The sequence below is a fragment of the Acinonyx jubatus genome, chromosome B4, assembly GCF_027475565.1.
Source record: "Acinonyx jubatus isolate Ajub_Pintada_27869175 chromosome B4, VMU_Ajub_asm_v1.0, whole genome shotgun sequence".
Lineage (NCBI taxonomy): Eukaryota > Metazoa > Chordata > Mammalia > Carnivora > Felidae > Acinonyx > Acinonyx jubatus.
The window spans coordinates 121,708,312-121,730,549 of NC_069387.1; the positions used below are offsets into that span (position 1 = coordinate 121,708,312).

The 22,238-nt window shown below is 44.1% G+C and overlaps 1 protein-coding gene across 3 annotated transcripts in view; it reads right to left on the bottom strand.

The window, feature by feature from the left end:
* GLT8D2 (glycosyltransferase 8 domain containing 2) overlaps positions 1-22,238 on the bottom strand; it is a 44,695-nt gene that overhangs the window by 1,518 nt on the left and 20,939 nt on the right. For all 3 annotated transcript variants that reach the window (XM_027070970.2, XM_053226671.1, XM_015068807.3), the window contains 7 exons: positions 21,794-21,886; positions 13,258-13,429; positions 7,928-8,045; positions 6,621-6,705; positions 5,875-5,987; positions 3,587-3,753; positions 2,426-2,538 (listed from right to left, as the gene is read on the bottom strand). In XM_027070970.2, coding sequence (XP_026926771.1) covers positions 2,426-2,538; positions 3,587-3,753; positions 5,875-5,987; positions 6,621-6,705; positions 7,928-8,045; positions 13,258-13,429; positions 21,794-21,886 — 861 coding nt within the window. The remainder of the gene's footprint in view (positions 1-2,425; positions 2,539-3,586; positions 3,754-5,874; positions 5,988-6,620; positions 6,706-7,927; positions 8,046-13,257; positions 13,430-21,793; positions 21,887-22,238) is intronic.

Sequence of the window (22,238 nt, forward strand, 5' to 3'; positions counted from 1 at the left end):
GTATTTTTAGAACCTCTCTTCCAGAAGTGCTTTAAGATCTTGAGAACATAATTTTTTTAATATCCTCTATGATGTTAAGTTTTCTTCCTATGAAAGGAATTTGACATGTTTTTTAAAAATCCATTAAGGGAAGAGAAGGTGGTGAATAGCTGGAGTTGTGTTATTCTAGCTTAACATATGATACAAGAAAAATAAAAATAAAAATCCATCTTCCGTTATTCATAAACGTAGCTGTGAAGGCAGTTACAGAAGAGAAGCTGGGTGTTTCGGGCTGTGGTTATGTAACTGGAATAATTATCAACTTTCAGAGAATCTATACAAAGGAAATGTTCATTTGGGAAGAAGCACCTTAATTTTTTTCTTTAATGTTTATTTTTGAGAGAGAAAAAACACAAGTGGGGGAGGGGCAGAGAGAAGGAGACACTGAATCTGAAGCAGGATCCAGGCCCCGAGCTGTCAGCACAGAGTCCAACACGGACCTCGAACTCACAAACTGGGAGATCATGACCTGAGCCAAAGTCGGACGCTTAACCGACCGAGCCACCCAGGCGCCTCTATTTTTTTTAATGTTTATTTGTTGTAAGAGAGAACACAAGCAGGGGAGGGGCAGAGAGAGAGGGAGAGGGGGAATCTCAAGCAGACTCTGCTTTCAGCACGAGCCCCACACAAGGGCTCAATCCCGTGAACCATGAGATCATGACCTGAGGTGATAAGCTGGATGCTTAACTGACTGAGCCGCCCAGGCACCCCAGGAGGAAGCAACTTAGAGTCTTCACTGAGTGAGACATCATCTCTCTGCTCCATGATTGGAGGATTCTATATGGGCTTGCAGTTTGCTTTAGCTAAATACGTTTCATAAATTTTTTATGTCTTAAGCCTACCAGCTTAGACCCAGACTTAATACCCATTAGTGTTACATTGCTTCCTGCTTCCAAAACACTCTAAAGCCAAATCATTTTTCAAATGAGTTCTGTGTAGATTTACTTTGCAGACTTCCCAGATTCCAAAACCTTCCGCACAGATGTAGTCTCTGTTCTACAAAGAGAAATGACTTCTTTCTCTTGGGAAGATTCTGCCCCTCCCTACTTACCAGCTAGATATTTCATGAAATGTGAGTGAGTCTCTGTTCCAAGATCATAGAATGCTCTAACCTTATCCGTTTAAGCTCCGCATAGCTGTTCCTACACATTTTTTGTAGACCTACAACTTTGATGAGCTTTTCTGCACATTGATTACAGGGAAATGTTGATATTTGACCTAATAGGGAACCTAACATTATAAATCAGATGGGACACTAGAATCCGTAACTTGCCTGTGTTGCTCCTGTGTGCATACAGAAAATCGAGGAGGATTCTGGTAGTAAGGCAGAAGCAAATCTATACAGAATCCTTAAAAGGAGACTGGAGCCCAGCTTCAATGGCTTTATGTGTCCTTTCTTTTAAAAGGGAGAGTAAGGGACATATATACCACCTTGCAGATTGTTCTGAGAATTAGAAATACTATTCACCTTTATCACCAGAACCTAGCCCATTTCTTGACAATGTAGAGGGTACTTAGTAAATACACATCCATAGTCTATTGTCTCCAATTCTAAAATAATCTTCAAGTGTCTGAAAACAAAAGGATTTTTAACTTTTTTCGTAGCAAAACCTAGATCCCACTCAGGGTATTGCATAACATAAATATATGCATTACATTACATTTTTGAAATTCAAAACCTTTCCAATTTCTAAACAGGTCTGGCCCAGTGCTTTTGGCTAAGGGATTGTGGCCGTGTGTTTGAATGTATGTGACTGTCTTCTGGGCCAAGCTGTGTTCTAAGCAATTCACATGTATTAGGTAATTAGCTTCAGTTTACAAATGGGGACACTAAGGCATAGAAGGGTTGAACAATTTGCCCAACATGGGTAATAGCAGAACTGGGATTCCAGTCCATACCCAAGAGTCTGCATGCTTGTGGTGAAGAGTGAATGCAAGACATGCTACACAATCAGGAAACAACTTCTTTTTAAAAGATAAGCCTCCACCTATCTAAACTCCTCACAAAACACGGTGTTAATTTGTTCAGTTTTGCCCACTGCAGGCTACTGCAAGAGGGCAATAAAGGCGAAGTGGAAAAGTTTTGACAGTAAAGGCTTGTTGTAAGAATAGCTAATGTTTATCGAGCACCTACCATATGCTAAGCGTGAGTCTAATTGCTTTTCTAGAAACACATTCCTAGAAACACACCTCTCAGGAAGGCCAGTTTTGTCAGCTGCATTTGTAGACTGAGCAGCGGAGGTTAAATAACGTGTCCAAGATCACCTCCAACATCACCCGGAGGACTGGATCTCAGGAAGCTGGTGTTATATATAGCACACTCTCCTCGCCTTGTGCTCGCAGGTCTAGAACATGCACATTTGTGTTGTCTTCCTAAAATACTTACCCAGGTGCCGTATGTGCCACAGGGGGTTGATGGTGGAGTATTTCCCATGAAACACGATCAGCATCGGGGAGGTGGCCACCCCTCCTCCCAGGGAGCTGCTGTAGAGATTTTCCCTAAGAAATGGAACAGAAACGCACCATTTGGCCTGGAGCCCCACAGACTCCTATAAAGTAGAATCTACTAATTTTGAAAGATGTGAGACCATCTCTCGCTGTATAATAAGACTATGGTTTTTCACTTGCCCCCAACTTTTTATTTTGAAAATTGTCAGACAACACAGAATTGTAAGAAGGATACCATGAACCCCATACCATCCACCTAGATTTACAGCGTAGCATCTTACCATTTTCGTTTTTATCCTTTTTTAATGGCAAATACTGAAGATCAAATTCTGACCCTACATTATTTAGAATAACTTTACTCACAAATTCAAAGTTATGGTGGTATTGAAAATATCCAGATAGAAAAGACGAACAGGAAATACAGTGAGATGATAATTGCGGTTGTGTTACAGGGGTTTTTCCCCCCATATTTTAAAACTTGGATGATGAAAAATGATACATTTTTAAAAACTCAACTTCCAAAACCAAAGTTGAGTTTATAAAATAATTCTTTTTAAGTTTATTTATTTTGAGAGACAGAGAGTGCGAGTGGGGGAGGGGCAGAGAGAGAGGGGGAATCTCAAGCAGGTCCACTCTGTCAGCACAGAGCCTGATGTGGGGCTCGAACTCACAAAACTGTGAGATCATGACCTGAGCTGAAATCAAGAGTTGGATGCCCAACCGAGTGAGCCACCGAGGCACCCCAGAGTTTATAAAAAATAATTCTTCAAAACAAATTAGGTAGGAAGAAACTCAACTGAGAAATGGTTTTCAGTGGAAAAGGTTCACTAGGATTCTGGGAGAAGACTTAAAGTCACATTACTAATTCATTAGAAAAAAATGTTTGTATAATGAGATTGTGCAGGATCTCGGTTCCACTGACATACCGTTTGGGGACAGATTTCCATCTGCTGTCCCCATTCTTTCTCACCCATGCCTCTGTAAGCAAATCTGACCTAAGATGTCTATGAAATATTTCTAACCCCTGAGATATGCATAGAAAATTAATTATGCAATTTTGTCCCCAAGCAAGGAAAATGGTAGAAGGGTTTACACCTACTCCACATTTTTTTGCATCCATTTCTCCAGTTGTTTGGTGATACGTTGATGCTTCCATTCCGTCATGTTGGCGACAATCACGCCGGGATTGAAAGAGCACGTGCTGGGGCTTATGCCAAGGTCTTTTATGGTCTTCTTCCTATAGTCCAGATAGCCCATGTATGTATTCTGTAAAGGAACAGGATATGCCTTTGACCAACACATCTTTTGTTTCTGGAAAACGATCATTTTCTTGAAACCATTGGGCAGCGTTTCTGGGTTTCCTCCTGTGTCACAAGCCATTTCCTAGTATCCTTTGCTGTTTTTCGTGTTTCCCCAACCTCGAAAGGCTGAGTGCCCCCTAGTCTCCTTGCCTGCACCTGTTCCTGTCTCTAGTACGAGCTCCCCAGACAGCCTCATCCGGTCTCGTGGCCCAAAATACTATCTGTGCAGCCAGCCTTGACCTCTCCTCTGGATTCCCAAAGCCTGCTACATCTGTTGGCAGATACTGCGTCTCCTTCTGGATGCTTAACAAGGCAGCTCTACTTACATCCAAAAACTGATCCTGATCCTGGCCGGAACTCGCTTCCCCACAACCCGCCTACCTCAGTTACCGGCAACACTATTCTTCCAGTTACTTGGGCAAAAAACCCAGGGCCATTACGTCCTCCGTGGCTCCTTCACACTCACTTTGCATCCAAATCTGTCAGCAAGTCCTGTTTGTCTCATCTCCCAAAATACATCCATAAGCCAACCACTGCCTATGCTGCAGCCTTCCCGGTCTGGGCTGTAATCCCCACTCACAGGACGTCCGCGAGCCCCTCCTAAACTGTTCCTGCTTCCACCCTTGTCAACTTCACTCTGTCTCTATGTTATTCATCTGCTCAAAGCCTCTCCTGTGGCTTTCCGTCTCAGTAAAAGCCAGAGTTCCTAAGATGTGTTGCCGTGCCCTAGGCCATCTGCCCCCAGCGCCATGACCTTTCTCCCCTATTCTCACACCGGTTCCCTCTGCCACCCTGACCTCCTTGCTCCTGCAATAAAAGAAAGACACACTCCTGCTTCAGGACCTTTGCACTTGCTGTTACCTCTTCTTGGAATGCTTTCCCCCTAAATATCTGCTGAGCTAATCCCCTGACTTCTTTTACGTGCAGGCTCAGCGACACCATGTCAGGGGAGCCTTCCCTGATCACCCAATTTAAAATACAACCCAACCTGCATCCTGATCCTCTGTTAAACATTTTGTTTACTGTCTTTTCCCGCTAACACGTAAACTTCACAAAGGCAGGCATTTCAGTTTTGTTTACTGTACTGCTGGTACCTAAAAGAGTGCCAGCACCATGGTAAGCACATGGGTGGTTGTGGAGTGGCTGTGATATGAGGCGGGACATTACTGTTCCACCCACACAGGCTGTCACAATCCACCTCAAGCTCAGTGCGATGCCCAAGTGCAACACGGAAATCATGGACACGCTCGAGCAGTTTCCATGTGCCAGCCTCTGTTCTAGGAACTTTGCACACATTACCTCGTTAATCGCACAGTCACTTTACACGTATTAACTAATTTAATTCTCACCATAACTCTACAAGGGAAGTACTGTTATTACCTCTGACAGCCGAGGGAGACCCGCACAGCCACGCACTTGCCCAGGGCTGCAAACCTACTAAGGGGTGGAGCCAACCTGTTGACTAAGGTCCTAGGCCTCAAAGTATGTCACACCTCTACGGTCAACATGTCTAAAGTGATGTCCTGGAACTTTGTTTAAAGAACAGCATGTGATTCTTAATAACACCTTGTATTTTAAAGCCATCCTTTTAGTTTCAGTATTACAGACAGGTTCGACTTCCCTCATTTCCACCAGGGTAAGTTGCTCTTTACCCTTGAGCAAAATCAGTATTTTCCTCTGTTGAAAGGAAAACACAAAAAAAGCAATGATCAAAACTCTGACAACAGAACCAAAAGTCCAGGGACTGTCTTACAGGAAACCTCATCTCGGACAGGGGTGGTTGCAGCCACTTAGGTAACACCTGTCACTTCTGGAGCATTACTGCAGGCTGGAGCTCTGGCATCGTGTGATTTCATCACAGCTCACAAAAACCAAATGAAACAGGTACCGTTGTTGCCATGTGTCAGACAAGCAGAGAAGGACTTGCAGGGCTAACTTGCCCCAGAGTCGGTACACACGGAGCTGGGGCCGAATGGACAGCCTGGGCCCTGTGCTGCGCTCCAAGGTTAGATGTTTGTGCGCTGTGGGGAAGGGAAGGGAAGGGAACAGCAGAGCGAAGCCAGGACCTCCAGGCCAGCGAGCCCACCTGCAGCCCCACAAATCTGTTCATGTCCTGAGCGGAGGGCAAATCGCAGTCATCCGAAAAAGCTGCCGCGTGGCCCAGGGCCAAAGTGGTGTCATAGAGTTCCTGGATGTCACCTGAATTCAGAAAACACCAGTGGCTTAAATATTATAGCATTTGGTTTTGAGCTAGATAGAGCCTTAGATTGTCCAACAGTCCCTGATTTTGCTATGGAGGAAAAGTATGTGATCTCAATTTCGAGTGGCCTGGCGATTTACTTAATAACATAGTTTGTCTCAATTCAGAAGGCCACTTGATGATAAGCTCAGATCGGCACTGGCTAAATGTCTTTACTTGCGTTGCCATGTAGAGACCACACCAGTGCTTAGCTTATTTGCATATGAGAGAGAGAGAGAGAGAGAGAGAGCAACACTTAGACACCAAAACGTAGCTCACTTTTAAGAATGTCGTGAGGGAGACTTTATTCCTCTACATTTTAGGGATGCAGAGAAAGGAGAGGCTACTGAGCTATTTATTACCGACCTCAACAGTGAGAGAGTGGCTCTCAGTCAACTGGACTGTCCAGGGAAGTGAGTTATCAACCCCCGTTTTCAAAACATCCCCAAATTTATAACAATACTGTTCTCCCATCTTGAATACGCAGCCACAGTCGCTGGGCATCTAGCTACTTGGAAACTGAAGGAGATAGACAGTTATTCTACTTATCGGCTGCTCCTTTTCCGAGTGTTCTTGGCAGTCGGCGTGTATACCTTGTACGATTACGTCATCGTCCAAATAGATGACTTTCTCATGTTGATGGATAAGCAGAGGGAGATAAAAGCGGACAAAGTTCAGCTGTTAAAACAACAGAAAAAAAAGTGATGGTGGGGAAGAGGCATATGGCTCAGTGTCTTCTAGTGCTCTTATGGGGGTGGCTTTGACCATGGCCTTAGTTCCACTCCAGGTGTGGAGCAAAATAAAACAGTCCATAAAGATGCCTCGCTGCAGCTTCCTGATTCCAAGTTATCCGGGCCCCGGGCTGCAGCTGATGCTGGCCCATCAGTGCCCTTCTAGACCCAAACCCTCATCTGCCGAGACTGTGACATGACTTGGGTCTCCGTGAGCCACTGTACTGGGAGTCACGGAGGCTTCCTGGTCAATCTTTTAGGACACGAAGTGCCTGCCCTCCTCTATACTAGTAATTTGATTACCGTCAACTAAATCAGCCTTACACACACACACACACACACACACACACACACACACAGGACACAGGGGCACAGGGGCATCATCCCAACCACGAGCTCAACCTCTTAGCTCCCTGGACCAGAAAAAAGTCAGACAAGCATGAGCTGAGGGTGAGAGTCATATGGTTTCATTAGCCATAACACTATCGAACCCAAAGTTCTAGCTCAGCTCACACTCTGATAATAAATATAAGGAACTGGGGAAAGATAACGTCATTAGAGGGCATAGAATTCAGTACATTTTCAAGGACGGATGTAACAAGCATATGCAGAAAGCAGCTGCACTTTCTGTGAACCTGCCGTCAATACTACTCTTCATGCAAGAGAGTCCCTTTAGTAAGAACTCTTGCAGTAAAATACCTTAAGATTCCCAATTCCAGGGAAAAAAAGCGGTGTCTCCTGAAAATATTACCTTAGCTGATACTATGAGGTATATCATCTATCACGCTACTGGTTTTCCTTAGCTGCCGGGATACTTGGGCTAAATTCAACGTCCAATTACAGCACACATAACACGCTGTCGGTTGGGAATACTTTTCCTGGCCTCACTATTTGGCCCCTACCCCCAACCTCTACAGGCATATTCACACACAGAAATGCATCCTGCGTTTTCTCATGCTTCATTTCTGCTTGAATAGCTTCATTTTGTTTATGTGAGCCATCTTAAATCCTTCCGGAGCAGGTGACTTATAAATTATAAATAAGCAGACCTTGGTGGAGATCTGACACTGCTTCCAAAATATTCTGTCTGCGTCCCAGTGGCCAGTGCTCCCCACTGAGCAAGGGTCTCACCGAAGACTGTCCCCAGCACGTGCGCGATGCCTACTCACAGGCTGGAGCAATTCTGGCCTTGATGAGTCCGGTCTGACCTTCCCCTTGAGGACTATCGGGTTGAATTCCACGATTTTAAAGTTTATTTCTCTTAGTTTAGAATGTTCAATCCATTTTCTAAAGAGATGACAACAAACAAACAAAAAACACCTCTAGCATATACACCTCCAACCTTTTGCCTCAATTTCCCTATTGCCTCAGAGTTGATCTGTGGCCTCTTTTGAAAGTTACAAATAAAATGTGTATAACCTTAGTAGAGTTTAGTCTATAAAACCTTCTGATTTTTTTCCCCCCATCTGGTCTGGCTTCCGATCTTTCCTCTCTTTTTTCTTTAATTCACGTAACTCTGCAAAGGAAATGAAGCAAAACAGTAATAACCAAATAGCTCCCCAGATCCACATAATCTCCACAGGAAACCGGGAGAACAAAATGTGTTCCTTCTTCCTTACAAAGCATCTGCGGGTCCTGGTCCCTGTTTGCCACGGGGTTACCAGATTTTGTCAACGGATGAAGCAGGACATCCTGGATCTCCTACCTGCCTTCTTCCTCTGCTATTTCCACTCCAAGGACGATTTGAAGTGATCCTGGCCTCTTTGTCTCTGTCTCTCCATGTTCCTGACCTTTCCTCGCTTCCTGCCTTCCCCTCCTCCCTCCCCCCGACCCTCTCCCCCCATGTCTGCTCAGTCGCCCACAGTCTGCGACTATCTTTTATCCAATTCATGATACAATTCTTGGCAGAAATTATCTCAAAACAATTGTTAATGACCAAAGCCACACATGGTAGCATCTGTTGTTGCTCAAAAGTTGACAAATCAATCCTTGGAACAAAATTTAGATCTGCAAAATTTGAACCATAAAAAGCAGCCATTTACACAATGTTATATGTCAATTATATTTCAAATCCGGAGATGGGGAGAAGTCACGTCAATAAGAAAAAGATAGACAACCCTACTGAAAAACTGGCAAGAGACTTGAACGCGCAAATCTAAGTAGCCAAGAAATGTGTGAAAAAAAGTGCTGGGCGGTGGGGGGACCCTGGGTGGCTAAGTCAGTGAAGCATCTGATTAGGCTCAGGTAATGATCACGCAGTTTGTGGGTTCAAGCCTCCTGTCAGGCTCTGTGCTGACAGCTGAGAGCCTGGAATCTGCTTCAGATTCTGTGTCTCTCTCTCTGCCCCTCCCCTGCTTGTGCTCTCTCTCTCTCTCTCTCTCTCTCTGTCAAAAATAAACATTTAAAAAAGAACATTTAAAATTTTTTTTAAAAAGTGCTCAATCTCATTTAAAATGAAGGAATCTCAAGTTAAACCATGATGAGATAGCCCTGGACACCTATCAGGATGGCAAAGTTAAAAAGACTGACCATACTGGGGCGGCTGTGTGGCTTGGTGGGTTAACCGTCCAACTCTTTTTTTTTTTTAATGTTTATTTATTTTTGAGAGAAAGAGAGATAGAATGTGAGCGGGGGAGGGGCAGAGACAAAGGGAGACACAGAATCCGAAGCAGGCTCCGGCCTCTGAGCTGTCAGCACAGAGCCCGACGCAGGGCTCGAACTCACAGACCATGAGATCATAACCTGAGCTGAAGTCGGACACTCAACTGACTGAGCCACCCAGGTGCCCCAACTCTTTTTTTTTTTAATGCTTATTTATTTTTGAGAGAGCACGAGGCATGGGGCAGGGGCAGGGTGCAGAAAGAGAGGGAGACACAGAACCCGAAGCAGGCTCCGGGCTCTGAGCTGTCCGCACAGAGTCCAACGCAGGGCTCGAACTCACAAGCCGTGAGATCGTAAACTCAGGTGAGGTCAGACGCTTAACTGACTGAGCCACCCAGGCACCTCAAGTGTCTGATTCTTGATTTCGGCTCAGGTCATGATGTGGGCTGACAGTAGGGAGCCTGCTTGGGAATCTGTGTCTCCCTCTCTCTCTGCCCCTCCCCTGCTCAAAATCTCTCTCTTTCTCTCAAAGAAAAGAAATAAACATTAAAAAAAAAAAAAAAAACCTGACCATACCACATTGGGTGGTGGTTGTTACATGGGTATGTTTACTTTGTGATGACTCACTAAACTGCACGCAGAATTTATGCAATTTTCTGTTTTTGTATTATACTTCACCGAAAAGAAAGTTTTGTTTTGTTTTGTTTTGTTTTGTTTTGTTTTGTTTTGTTTTGAATAATTTAAAACGGTCTAGTGGACTAGACAACCAAGAGCTGGGAAACAGTCCCTGCTCAGATGTCATCAAGCCCTGGAACCAATGCCCTTCTGTTCGAGTACAAACCCTTGCTCAGACCATATGACACAAGCCACCCTTTGGGGCTTGGTTATCTGCTTTTCATACCCATAGATAACTACAGAGCTGTTAACAGCAGGCTAAGTGAACAATCTGCAAAATAAATGAGAAGAAGAGTGAGAAATGAGACAGAAAATCTAGAACGTGTACATAAGCCCTCAAAACCCACAGGAGCCAAAGACCATTTAGATTAGGAGTGAGTGTCAGCCACATCTCAGTATCTCCTAATGGTGCCAAGACCTAAAAATCGCATTGTAAAAGTCATGCATAAATAACATCTTCAGGGGCCTGCCTGGCACGGTCGGAAGAGCATGTGACTCTTGATCTTGGGGTCATGAGTTCAAGCCCCATGTTGGGTGAAGAGGTTACTAAAAATAAATAAACTTAAAAAATAAATACATTCTCCTTCTGAATAATGGAAATAACACTAGAAATACCTTGAACTTCCCGTCATCACTGCTCTCCCCAATCCATCCATCCTCCCCAGAGACAGTCACTGCTGGCAGATGGAGATCTTTCGAGTCTTTTTCTTTGCAGAAACACATATATGTACATGTACACATTTATGGTTTGGTTTTTTTTTTTTTTTAATTTTGTTTTTAAGTAATCTCTACACCCAACATGGGGCTCAAAATCACAACCCCGAGATCAAGAGTCACGTGCTCTACTGACTGAGCTAGCCTGGTGCCCTTGGTTTTTTGATTCTTTAAAAATATTTTATTTATTTATCCATCTATTTATTTATTTATTTTTGAGACAGAGAGAGAGCATGAGCAGGAAAGGGACAGATAGAGGCGAACAGAAGACCTGAAGTGGGCTCTGTGCTGACAGCAGCCAGCCTGATGCAGGGCTTGAACCCACAAACTGTGAGATCATGACCTGAGCCGAAGTCGGGTGCTCAATCGACTGAGGCACCCAGGCACCCCCAGTTTTTTTATTGTTTAAAGCTACAAGGTGAATGTTTATGGCCCCCTCCCCCCAAATTCATTTGTTGAAACCTAATCCCCAGTGTGATGGCATTTGGAGGTGTGGCCTTCAGAAGGTGATTAGGTCATGAGCGTGGAGCCTTCAGGAATGGGATGAGTGCCCTCATAAAAGAGACCCCAGTGAACGCCTCTACCCCTCCCACCACGGGAGGACGAAGCAAAGACACAGCCCTCCATGAACCAGGAAGCAGGCCCTTCCCAGGCATGGAATCAGCCGATGCCTAGAGCTTGGGCTTCACAGCCACCAGAACCGTGAGAAATACTTTTCTGTTTTCACAAGCCACCGGGTCTGTGGCATTCTATTACAGCAGCCCGGATGGCTTAAGACACTCATAAAATGGTTCACACTATATGAGACGTAGTGAAACTTTCATCTTCACATAACAGCATGTCCCGAGGATCTTCTTTGTCCAGACTGCGAGATCATGACCTGAGCCGAAGTCGGAAGCTCAACCGACTGAGCCACCCAGGCGCCCCGAAGTATACATTATTTAAACAAGGAATAAGTGTGTCTATTTTCCTGCACTGGATATTGTTGTCCTATTAATTTTTACCATCTTGATGAGTGAAAAATTATGTCACTGTTGTTTTAATTTGCATTTCCCTATTAGTAACACAGAATACGTTTTCACGTTTGTTGACCATTTGTATTTTTTCTTCCGTGACTTGTCTGTATTGTATGCGCATTTTACTACCCGATGCTTATATGTTTAAAAGTTTTTTGTAAGAATACTTTATATTCTTTGGATAGTAATCCTTTGTCTGTAATACATGTTGAAAATGTTTTGTGTAATTTATTGTGTGATTAATTTCACTTACAGTGTGTTTCATCATTTAAAAAATTTTAAATGTTATGCAGCCAAATCTGTCCATTTTTTTCCTTGTGATTTGTGGGCTCACAGAATCACTTTCCATAGCAAAATTATATAATTATCCTGCTTTTTTATAGTAATTTAAAATTTGATTTTCTGTTTATTTCTTCTAACTCCGTTTCCAACTTACTTTGTAGTGTGTTGTGTGAGATAGGAAAGAGATCACTTTGCAGTTCAAAAGTTATAATTAGTGATCATTCTGGGTCATATTAAAATGATACTATATTAATATCCTCCCAGGTTAAGAAAGCAGAAACTGTTAATTTTTTGTTTTGTTTTGTTTTGTTTTGTTTTCAGAGAGAGAGGGCGTGCACACGCAGGCGTGTGGGGGAGGGGCAGAGGGAGAGGGAGAGAGAGAATCTCAAGCAGGCTCCATGCCCTCTGAGCCCAACAGAGGGCTCCATCTCACAACCATGAGATCATGACCTGAACCAAAATCAGGAGTTGGACAGTTAACCGACTGAGACACCCAGGTGCCCCCCATCTTTTTTTTTTGTTGTTTTAATTTTAGAGAGAGAGCGAGGCAGAGGAGAAGGGCAGAAGGAGAGAGAGAGAATCAAAGCAGGCTCCACACTCAATGCAGAGCCCAACACAACCTTGGGATCATGACCTGAGCCCAAATCAAGAGTTGGACACTCAACTGACTGAGCCACCCAGGCACCCCAAGATAAACTGTTTTAGAAAGACTTCCGGGGCGCCTGGGTGGCTCAGTTGGTTAAGCATTGGACTCTTGACTTCAGCTCAGATCATGATCTCGCGGTTTATGAGATCGAGTCCCATGTTGGGCTCTGTGCTGACAATGTGGAGCCTGCTTGGGATTTTCTCTTCTCCTCTCTCTCTGCCTCTCTGCTCCTGCTCTCATGCACGTGCTCTCTCTGGAAACAAATAAATATTTAAAAAATAGAGAGAGATTTACACACAACCTGCCTCAGGCTTGTAGTTCTTTAGGTCATTAGCCAATTCACTTCAGCAGAATGATGCGATGCCCAACCAGATTGATGAGACTTTGCTGGAAACTTCCTTAGCTATACCACACATTCATCAGGTCACCCAGTAAACCTCAGGTCATCCCCTCATTAATTCAAATGACATTCATCAAACCCAAAACAGAAGGAAATGCATTTAAGGAAAGATAAGGAAGATGAAGAGAAAGTTGAAAACTCCCAAGTCTATAGTACACAAATTACCGGATTCGAGACAGAGTGTTCCGGAGTCCAACGACATAGAACAGAATGTTGGCGTCGGTGTTGCTGTAGATGCTATTGATGGCAGCCATGGTGGCACCCATTCTCCCTGCAGCAGCACAAATCACCACAGGAATCTCATCCTCCATTTCCTCAGGAGCCTCAGAGTCATCATCTGGAAACATCACAATCACTGTCTTAGAACATGAAGGAAATTCATAGTAGAACCAGTTCAAATTGTCTCCCACACTCCTGGGGGAAGACGGCATAGTGTGGAAGAGACTGCCAACCATTCTCCAACATCCAGTCTCTTCTTCTTTCAGAAATAGAACATGGGGTGGGGCGGGGGGAAGAAATACAACACTGGAGTTTTAATTTTAGCTGGCATCTAGCCAACCACTAAGAACAGATTTCTGAGACTCCCTAGCAAGTGTGCATGATCAAGTTATGGCCAACGGAAGGTTAGCACAAGTATGTGTGTGATTACTGGATTTGCCTTTGAAAGCAACGTGCTACCCTCCCCTTCCCCTGTCCCCATTCCCATTGGCTGGAATGTAGATATGATGACAGAAGTTAGGGCAGCCATCTTGGACCACTACTTGGAAGCTACCTGTGGAGGACACCAAAACCCTAACACAGAAGGAACCTTGATCTGGATGACCGTGGAAATGGCACATCATTGTGTGGAATGACACACATTCATTCACTTGAGAGAGAAAATGAACTTCTATTTTGCTTCAGTCACTATGATTTTGGGGCTCTTTTACAGAAGCCAGTCGGACGCACATACACACAGTTGAAAAATATGTGAAGAACTGGAAAGTCTCATTTGATCCGACAGGTCTCAACTCCTTCCTAAATTGGGATGTTTTCCTGCAATGCTGCTGTAAAAGCTACTGCTTGTGATCTTCCTTCTCCTCTCCGCCCTCTAGTCAAGTCTGTCAAAGGTCGACAGCAAGAGAAAGGTGGTAAATGAAAGAGCGTGACTAATGCACAAGATGAATAATTGATTGTTCTTTTGAGCTGTGGCTGTGATGTAAAATACCAGTGTCGTAACATAATAATCAGTATGAAGAGCGGCCACTCTCAGATGCCCTTCTGGTTTTTACTTAAAGCTCTCTTGACAGATAAGTACCACTCAGACGTGGGGCAGTTCTAGCTGATAGTTAATGCAACACATATATGAACTAACCACCAGGTACCGTGCTTTATGTAGCTTAAGAAACGTTGAAGGGCCTCTCCCTTCTCCTACCTCTCTTCCCCAGGCTGGCCACCACGTCTGAAATGTCCACCACGAGAATAATTCTGTTTTCACAGGATACTTACTGGCACAAGAAAACGCTCATAATACAACATTAAGGGGGAAAAGAATACAAAATTTCTCTCTAGTATTTGATACACAAAATCACCACAGGAATCTCCTCTGGTGTATGATCCCAATGGGATATACACATACATACATATTTTCAAATGGATCTACATCTGTTTATGGAATTATGAGTGATTTCAATTTCCTTATTTGCATTTCTTATATTTTCCAAATTCTCTAAAGCACCCATGGATACTTTTTTTTTTAATGTTTGTTTATTTTTGAGGGAGAGAGAGAGAGCACAAGCAGGGGAGGGGCAGAGAGAGACAGGGAGACACAGATCTGAAGCAGGCTCCAGGCTCTGAGCTGTCAGCACAGAGCCGGCTGCAGGGTTCGAACCCACAAACTATGAGATCATGACCTAAGCTGAAGTCGGACCCTTAACCGACTGAGCCACCCAGGTGCCCCAACCATTTCCTTTTTATAAACAAAAAGGAAAATATTTCTTAAGGGATTATTCCTTTTGGACTCAACTGTCATTTTGGGGAGGTTCCCTAATCATGCGGTATGTTGCCTGCAGGCAGTGAAGTGAACTGCCCCAAATGCAAATTTGACTCTATTTCTTCACTGCTCACCATTCTCCAGTGGCTCCTGTAAGGTAGAGCCACCTTCCCTTGCCTGGCACACAGGTCCTTCATGATCCAGCCCCTACTCACTTCCTTAGCCTCGACTCCTTCTACTCCAGCGATACCAAAATACTGAACACTGCACCGGGTGGTCCCTTTGCTCAGTGCCTTTGCACATAGTGTTCCAGATGCCCAGAATGCTCTTTCCATCCTTTCCTGCATGGCTAACTTTTACCCATTCATTCCAAATGCAGTGTAGACATCAGAACCTCTGGGAAGACTTTAACACCTCCTTACACGGCGCTCACTTTGTCCGTGTTTGTGGGTGGACTGACCAGCTGCATTGCAATTTATGTGGTTGCATGCTTTATCTTTCTCTCCTATGAGGGCCGAGACAGTATCTCGTTCATCTCTGTCTATTCATTTGCGGCTAGCACAGTGCCTGGAACATAGTAGATTCTCAATACATTTTGGAGGGAGGGATGAATGGATGGGTGAATTTTTTAAATACCTCTATTTGAACATTTGCCACACTGCACAGAAAGAATCTATTCATGTGTCTGTCTCCTTCACTAGACTGTGAACTCATTATATTTTCCCTGCTGAGTCTGGCACCTAGGAGGCACTTAATAAAAGTTTGCTGGACTGAACTGAACTGATGTGTCGATCGTACAGAACAGGGCCCTGGAGGAATGATTCCCCGACTACTCCTAGGGGCAAAGAGAGAGAGAGAAGAGCTGAAAAGCTGGGGGCAGAACCAGGCTCTCAGGAAATAGGCAGAATGAGGGAGGAGGAAGGTGTCCCCATGAAAGAGGGCCACCCAAGAGATCAAACAGCAAGTCTGCAGACACGTCACACTGCCACGCTTCTTAGGAGACTTCCGGTCAGAGGAGCTGGGAAGCTAACCTAAGCCAGAAACACCACTCTTTGCCAAGAAGTCTTCCCTGGACAGAGTATGGATGAAAACACACTGGAGAAAGACTGGGAAAGATTTATCCACTGTAAAGTCTACACCAATGTGGCACCCTTGCAGCTTCTCTGGGAATCACCCACTGTGCCAATTGGTACCTATGCCAACTCACCCAAAGGTCTGGCTATGTGAAACTGCTTGGTGCCCATACGATCTCTAGAAAACATCATGTTGATGGTGGTATGGAGTGAAAATGTATTATATTGCATTAGTCCATTCCCACAAGCAGCTCTTACCAGACCATGCCCATTTCTAGAAAAAGTGAAATGTCTGCTCTCCCCGTGCCAAATCTCTGAATCCCATTTCAAATTAGGATTGGTTTTAGCCAAGCATATAAACTTGCCTCACCTCAAATGGGCCAGGAGTGAATCACCAGCTAATCACACAAAAATTATCAGGAGATTAGATTGAATGTCATTATCAGAATACACAAGGGGCTCCTGGGTGGCTCAGTCCATTAAGCGTCTGACTTCGGCACAGGTCATGATCTCACATCTCGTGAATTCGGGCCCGCATCCGGCTCTGTGCTGAGATGGCTCGGAGCCTGGAGCCTGCTTCAGATTTGGTGTCTCCCTCTCTCTCTGCCCCTCCCAAATTCATGTTCTGCCTTTCAAAAATGAATAAACAAAAAAAATTAACTAAAAAAATTATAATTTTAAAAATAAATGTAAAAGAAAAAAAAGGGGGGGTGCAAAGTCAGTCAGTTAAGCCTCCGACTTCAGCTCAGGTCACGATCCCAGGGTTTGTGAGTTTGGGCCCTGCGTCGGGCTCTGTGCTGACAGCTCAGAGCCTGGAGCCTGCTTTGGATTCTGTGTCTCCCTCTCTCTCTGCCCCTCCCCCACTTGTGCTCTGTCTCGCAAAAATAAATAAATGTAAGGAAAAAAAAATACACAAAATGGCACCATGCCTTTCTTCAGCAAATGATTTCACAGGGTTTCTGGACATTACCTTATAACACCAATTCTTTGAATTACTATTTTTGAAAATATAAAAATTAATATGGAATAGGCAAAGCACCAAGGATTTTTCGGGGCAGTGAAACTGCTCTGTATTCCATAATGGTAGGTTAACGTCCTTATACATTTCTCACAACCCAAGGACAACATCAAGAGTGAACCCTAATGTAAACTGTCGACATTGGGTGATAATGTGTCCATGTAGGTTCAACAGTTGTAACTAATGTACCATCTGGTGGGGGTTGTTAATAGTGGGGGGAAGCTGTGTACCTTCCACTCAATTTTGCTATGAACCTAAAACTGCTCTAAAAAAACAGTCTATTAAAAATATTGATATGCGGGGGCGCCTGGGTGGCTCAGTCGGTTAAGCGGCCGACTTCGGCTCAGGTCATGATCTCGTGGTCTGTGAGTTTGAGCCCCGCGTCGGGCTCTGTGCTGACAGCTCAGAGCCTGGAGCCTGTTTCAGATTCTGTGTCTCCTTCTCTCTGACCCTCCCCCATTCATGCTCTGTCTCTCTCTGTCTCAAAAATAAATAAACGTTAAAAAAATTTAAAAAATATATTGATATGTATTTCTTGAAAAAATTCCAGCCCCAAATTCCAGTAAGTCATGGTGATTTTCTGCAGACCTCTCTACCCCCATTCCAAAGGTAGATCTCTGTCACCTGTGCAGTGTGCGCCTCTCAAATCCTTCTTTGTGTTGTCCCAAAAGGAAATATATCACCTACACGTGTTATTTTAAAATCAAAATGAAATCATACTTTTCATGGTTTTCTACAACTTGCTTTTTCCACTTAACGTATCACGGACATCTTTCCATCTCAACATTATACTCTTTTGAATGTTATTTCATAACACTGATTCTTTTTAACATTGAATGGGTTAAAGATGTGATAGTGAACCCATTGATGTGTTCCAAATACTTTGTTTATCAGTATATGGTTGATTAATAGGCCAGGATGTGCATTTCCTTACACTTGTTTTAACAGCTGCTATGAAAGCTACTTGTTTCTCTCTGTGGAGAGAAGAAATGTGTTGGTTTATGGGCAGGGAGCGAAGTGTGAGGACTCAAGAACTTGAAGTTCAGACAACTTTTGACTTCGTAGGGCTTCCTTTCTCTATTGAGGCATAATTTAGCTATCGTTAGGACTGAATTGTGTAAATCTGTATGTGGAAGCACTAAACTCCAGTACCTTGGGATGTGACTGCACTTGAGGACAGAGCCTATAAGGGCAATTAAGTGAAACTGAGGCCATTAGGGTGGGGCCTTAATCCAGTATGACTGATGTCCTTATAAGAAGAGGCAGAGACGCCAGAGATGGGAACACACAGAAAAAGTCATCTGAGGACGGGAGGAGAAGGCAGCTGACTGTGAGCCTGGAAGAGAAGCCTTGGAAGAAACCAACACTGCCAGAGCCTGGATCCTGGACCTCCAGGCTCCAGATCTGTGAGAAATCAAACTTCTTTTCTTTCTTTTTTTTTTTTTTTTTTTATATTTTTTTTTAACGTTTATTTATTTTTGAGACAGAGAGAGACAGAGCATGAACGGGGGAGGGTCAGAGAGAGAGGGAGACACAGAATCTGAAACAGGCTCCAGGCTCTGAGCTGTCAGCACAGAGCCCGACGCGGGGCTCGAACCCACAGACGGCGAGATCGTGACCTAAGCCGAAGTCGGCCGCTTCACCGACTGAGCCACCCAGGCGCCCCTCAAACTTCTTTTCTGTAAGCCATCTGGTCTGGGGTATTTTCTTTTTTTATATTTTAAAAAAGTTTTTTCCAACGTTTATTCATTTTTGAGAGACAGAGAGAGACAGTGTGAGCAGGGGAGGGGCAGAAAGAAAGGGAGACACAGAATCCAAAGCAGGCTCCAGGCTCTGAGCTGTCAGCACAGAGCCTGATTCAGGGCTTGAACCCATGAACCATGAGATCATGACCTGAGCAGAAGTCGGAAGCTTAACTAACTGAGCCACCCAGGCACCCCATAGTCTGTGGTATTTTCTTAAGGCAGCCCAGGCTGACTAATACAGATTTCTTAAAATTTGCAAATATTGGGAAGTTCTTAAAATTTCCTCTTTTAGGTATACAGTTCCATGATTTTTAGTAAATCGATAGAGTTGCACAACCATTACCACAATGCCACTTTGGACCATTTCCAGGGGTGCCTGGCTGGCTCAGTTGGTGGGGTGTCCAACTGTTGATTTTGGCTCAGGTCATGATCCCAGGATTGTGGGACTGAGCCCAGAGTCGGGCTCCGTGCTGGATGTGGAGGCTGCTTGGGATTCTCTCTCTCTCTCTCTCTCTCTCTCTCTCTCTCTCTCTCTTTCTCTCTCCCTCTCTCTCTCTCTCTCCCCTCCCCCCCACTCTTCCCCTTGCCTGCTTGCACTCTCTCTCTCTCTCTCTCTCTCAAATAAAAAAAAATGTTCATTTCCCTGAAAAGTTTCCTTAAGCTGGGTTATAGTCAATCCACTCCGGCTCTCAGCCCCTGGCAACCACTGATCTCTTTTCTGTTTCTATAGATTTACCTTTTCTAGAAACTTCTCTAAATGGAGTCATATAATATGTGGGCTTTCAGGTCTGACTTCTTTAATTTAGCCTAATCTTTGAGAGTTTTATCCACATCCAACTTCTGGAGCAGGCATTAGTAGTTTGTTGCTTCTTATTGTTGAAAAGCACTCCATTGTGTGGATATACTACATTTTATCTAATCTCTGATTGATTTACATGTGGATTGTTTCCAATGGGGCTACAAAGAATGATGCCCTGGGCAAATCTGTATGCACATCTTTATGTGGAAATCATTCTCTTTCCGGATGCTCCTTATGTTTATTTAAACCAGATTTTATGTGTTTTTAACTGTTTTTCTTTTTAGCATATTTATTTGTTTTTGAGAGGGGAAGAAGGGCAGAGAGAGAGAGAGAGAGAGAACCCCAAGCAGGCTCCACACTATCAGCACAGAGCTTGACCAGGGCTCTATCCTGTGAACTGTGAGATCACGACCCAAGCAGAAATCAAGAATCAAATGCTTAACGGACTGAGCCACCCAGGCTCCCCTTAACTGTTTTTCTTAAATGAATTTTTAAATTAAAATAAGTCAGCTTTGTGAGAGTAGGACATTGTTTTTCTCACTGTTGTGGGTCCAGTGCCTAAAGCCTCTTTTTAAAAAAAAAAAAAAAAAGTATGAAATGAATGTATATAATGCACCAAAATATTAACTATATTTGTCTTTGGCTGATATAGCTACAGGTAATATCTTTCTCTTCTGTATTTTCCATAAATGTATTTGCGAGACTATATAAAACTACAATTATTTAAAATTATTTAAAAATAGGGGTGCCTGGATGTTTCAGTCAAAGGTTTGTGCAACTCTTGATCTCAGGGTTGCAAGTTGGAGCCCCACATTGGGGGTAGAGATTACTTAAAAATAAAATCTTTATAAATAAAGAAACCATTTAAAAATATAATACACAGACTACAGTACTTCTTAATTTCTGTGAAGGATGACTCTGTGTGTTTAGAGGTTGTGAAGGTGTCATCTCAAGCAACCCACCCCTCAGGAGGGGAATCGGGGTCCTGAGCACAGCTGGAAGAGGACATAGGGTCAATGCAGGATCTTTTCTCAGCTGCGGGTTCTGAGGCTATTGGTGCCGCAGTGGGAATGAACCAGTGGGGAGAAGGAACAGAAGGTGATGTGCATAAGCAGCATTATTGGGAGCCTCCAAGGACGGACACAGAGCCAGTCGCCCGAAGCGTGGTCTGAGAACCAAGCGTCATCATCAACTGGGAGCGTATCACAAGTGCGTGAAATCCTCAGGCCCCACCCCAAATCTACTGACTCAAAATTTCTCGGGATGGGTCCGAGTATCGTGTTTTAACAAACCCTAACTGTGATTCTTATATGTGCTGAAGTTTGAGTAGCACCGATCACTGTAGAACATCATTGAAAAGTTGGCCTTGGGTGGATATTCTCACCAGCAGGTCCTTGGGAGCTGACCAGATGGTTGCCTGTCTCTGAACCAGCTACTGAGAGGAAGCAAAGGAACGCATTTTTTTTTTAATTTTTTTCAACGTTTATTTATTTTTGGGACAGAGAGAGACAGAGCATGAACGGGGGAGGGGCAGAGAGAGAGGGAGACACAGAATCGGAAACAGGCTCCAGGCTCTGAGCCATCAGCCCAGAGCCTGACGCGGGGCTCGAACTCATGGACCGCGAGATCGTGACCTGGCTGAAGTCGGACGCTTAACCAACTGCGCCACCCAGGCGCCCCACAAAGGAACGCATTTAAATCACATTCCCAGGCATCCCATCTTGATGGGTTATATGCTTATTTACCTGCTCCATTCTTTTTTTTTTTTTAATTATTGTAGTAAAAAACACTTAAGATTTATCATCTTAAGCATTTTTTAAACGCACAGTTGGTGTATTAAATACATTCACATTGTCGTACTACTGTCACCACGGCCCCATCCCCATAATTCTTGTCAAACTTACAAAACTTTTACAAACTCACACAACTGCAGCTTCTACCCGTTAAACAAGAACTCCGCATCCCCGCGCCCCCGGCCCCTGGCAACCATCATCATACTTTCTGTCTGGTTGACTGTGACTATCAAAGTCCCTCATACAAGAGGAATCGCACAGTACTTGTCTTTTGGGGCCCAGCTTGTTTCATTCAGCATACCTGTTTCGTTCCTGAGCACAGTCCCCTTATGAACTTTCTTATACAGAATTCCACAGAGGGTCACAATCAGAAGGAACAGCAACACCTGATTGACTGAAATAAAAACAGAAACACATTCAGGTGTAACCTCTCAAGCTGAAATTGCGGGAAAGTTTAGAATGGTCATATGAGCAGATGCCTTCCCTAACCAACATCCCAGCGGTGGTCTGGGACCTTTCTTTCAGCAGATGGCATGCGGAATAAAGGGTTAACCTGGGATGCTGTTGCAGCTCAAGGGTACAGAGACGTAGCCTAAGGAGGATGGGGGGCTAGGCAGCCTGATGGCAGAGGCTACGACCTTAATGCCGACATGAGGCTGCCTCTGGAGCCAATTTCCGTGCATGAACATTTGGTTTCAATGAACAGCCAACATTTATATAAAGCTTACGATGAGCCAGTACTTATT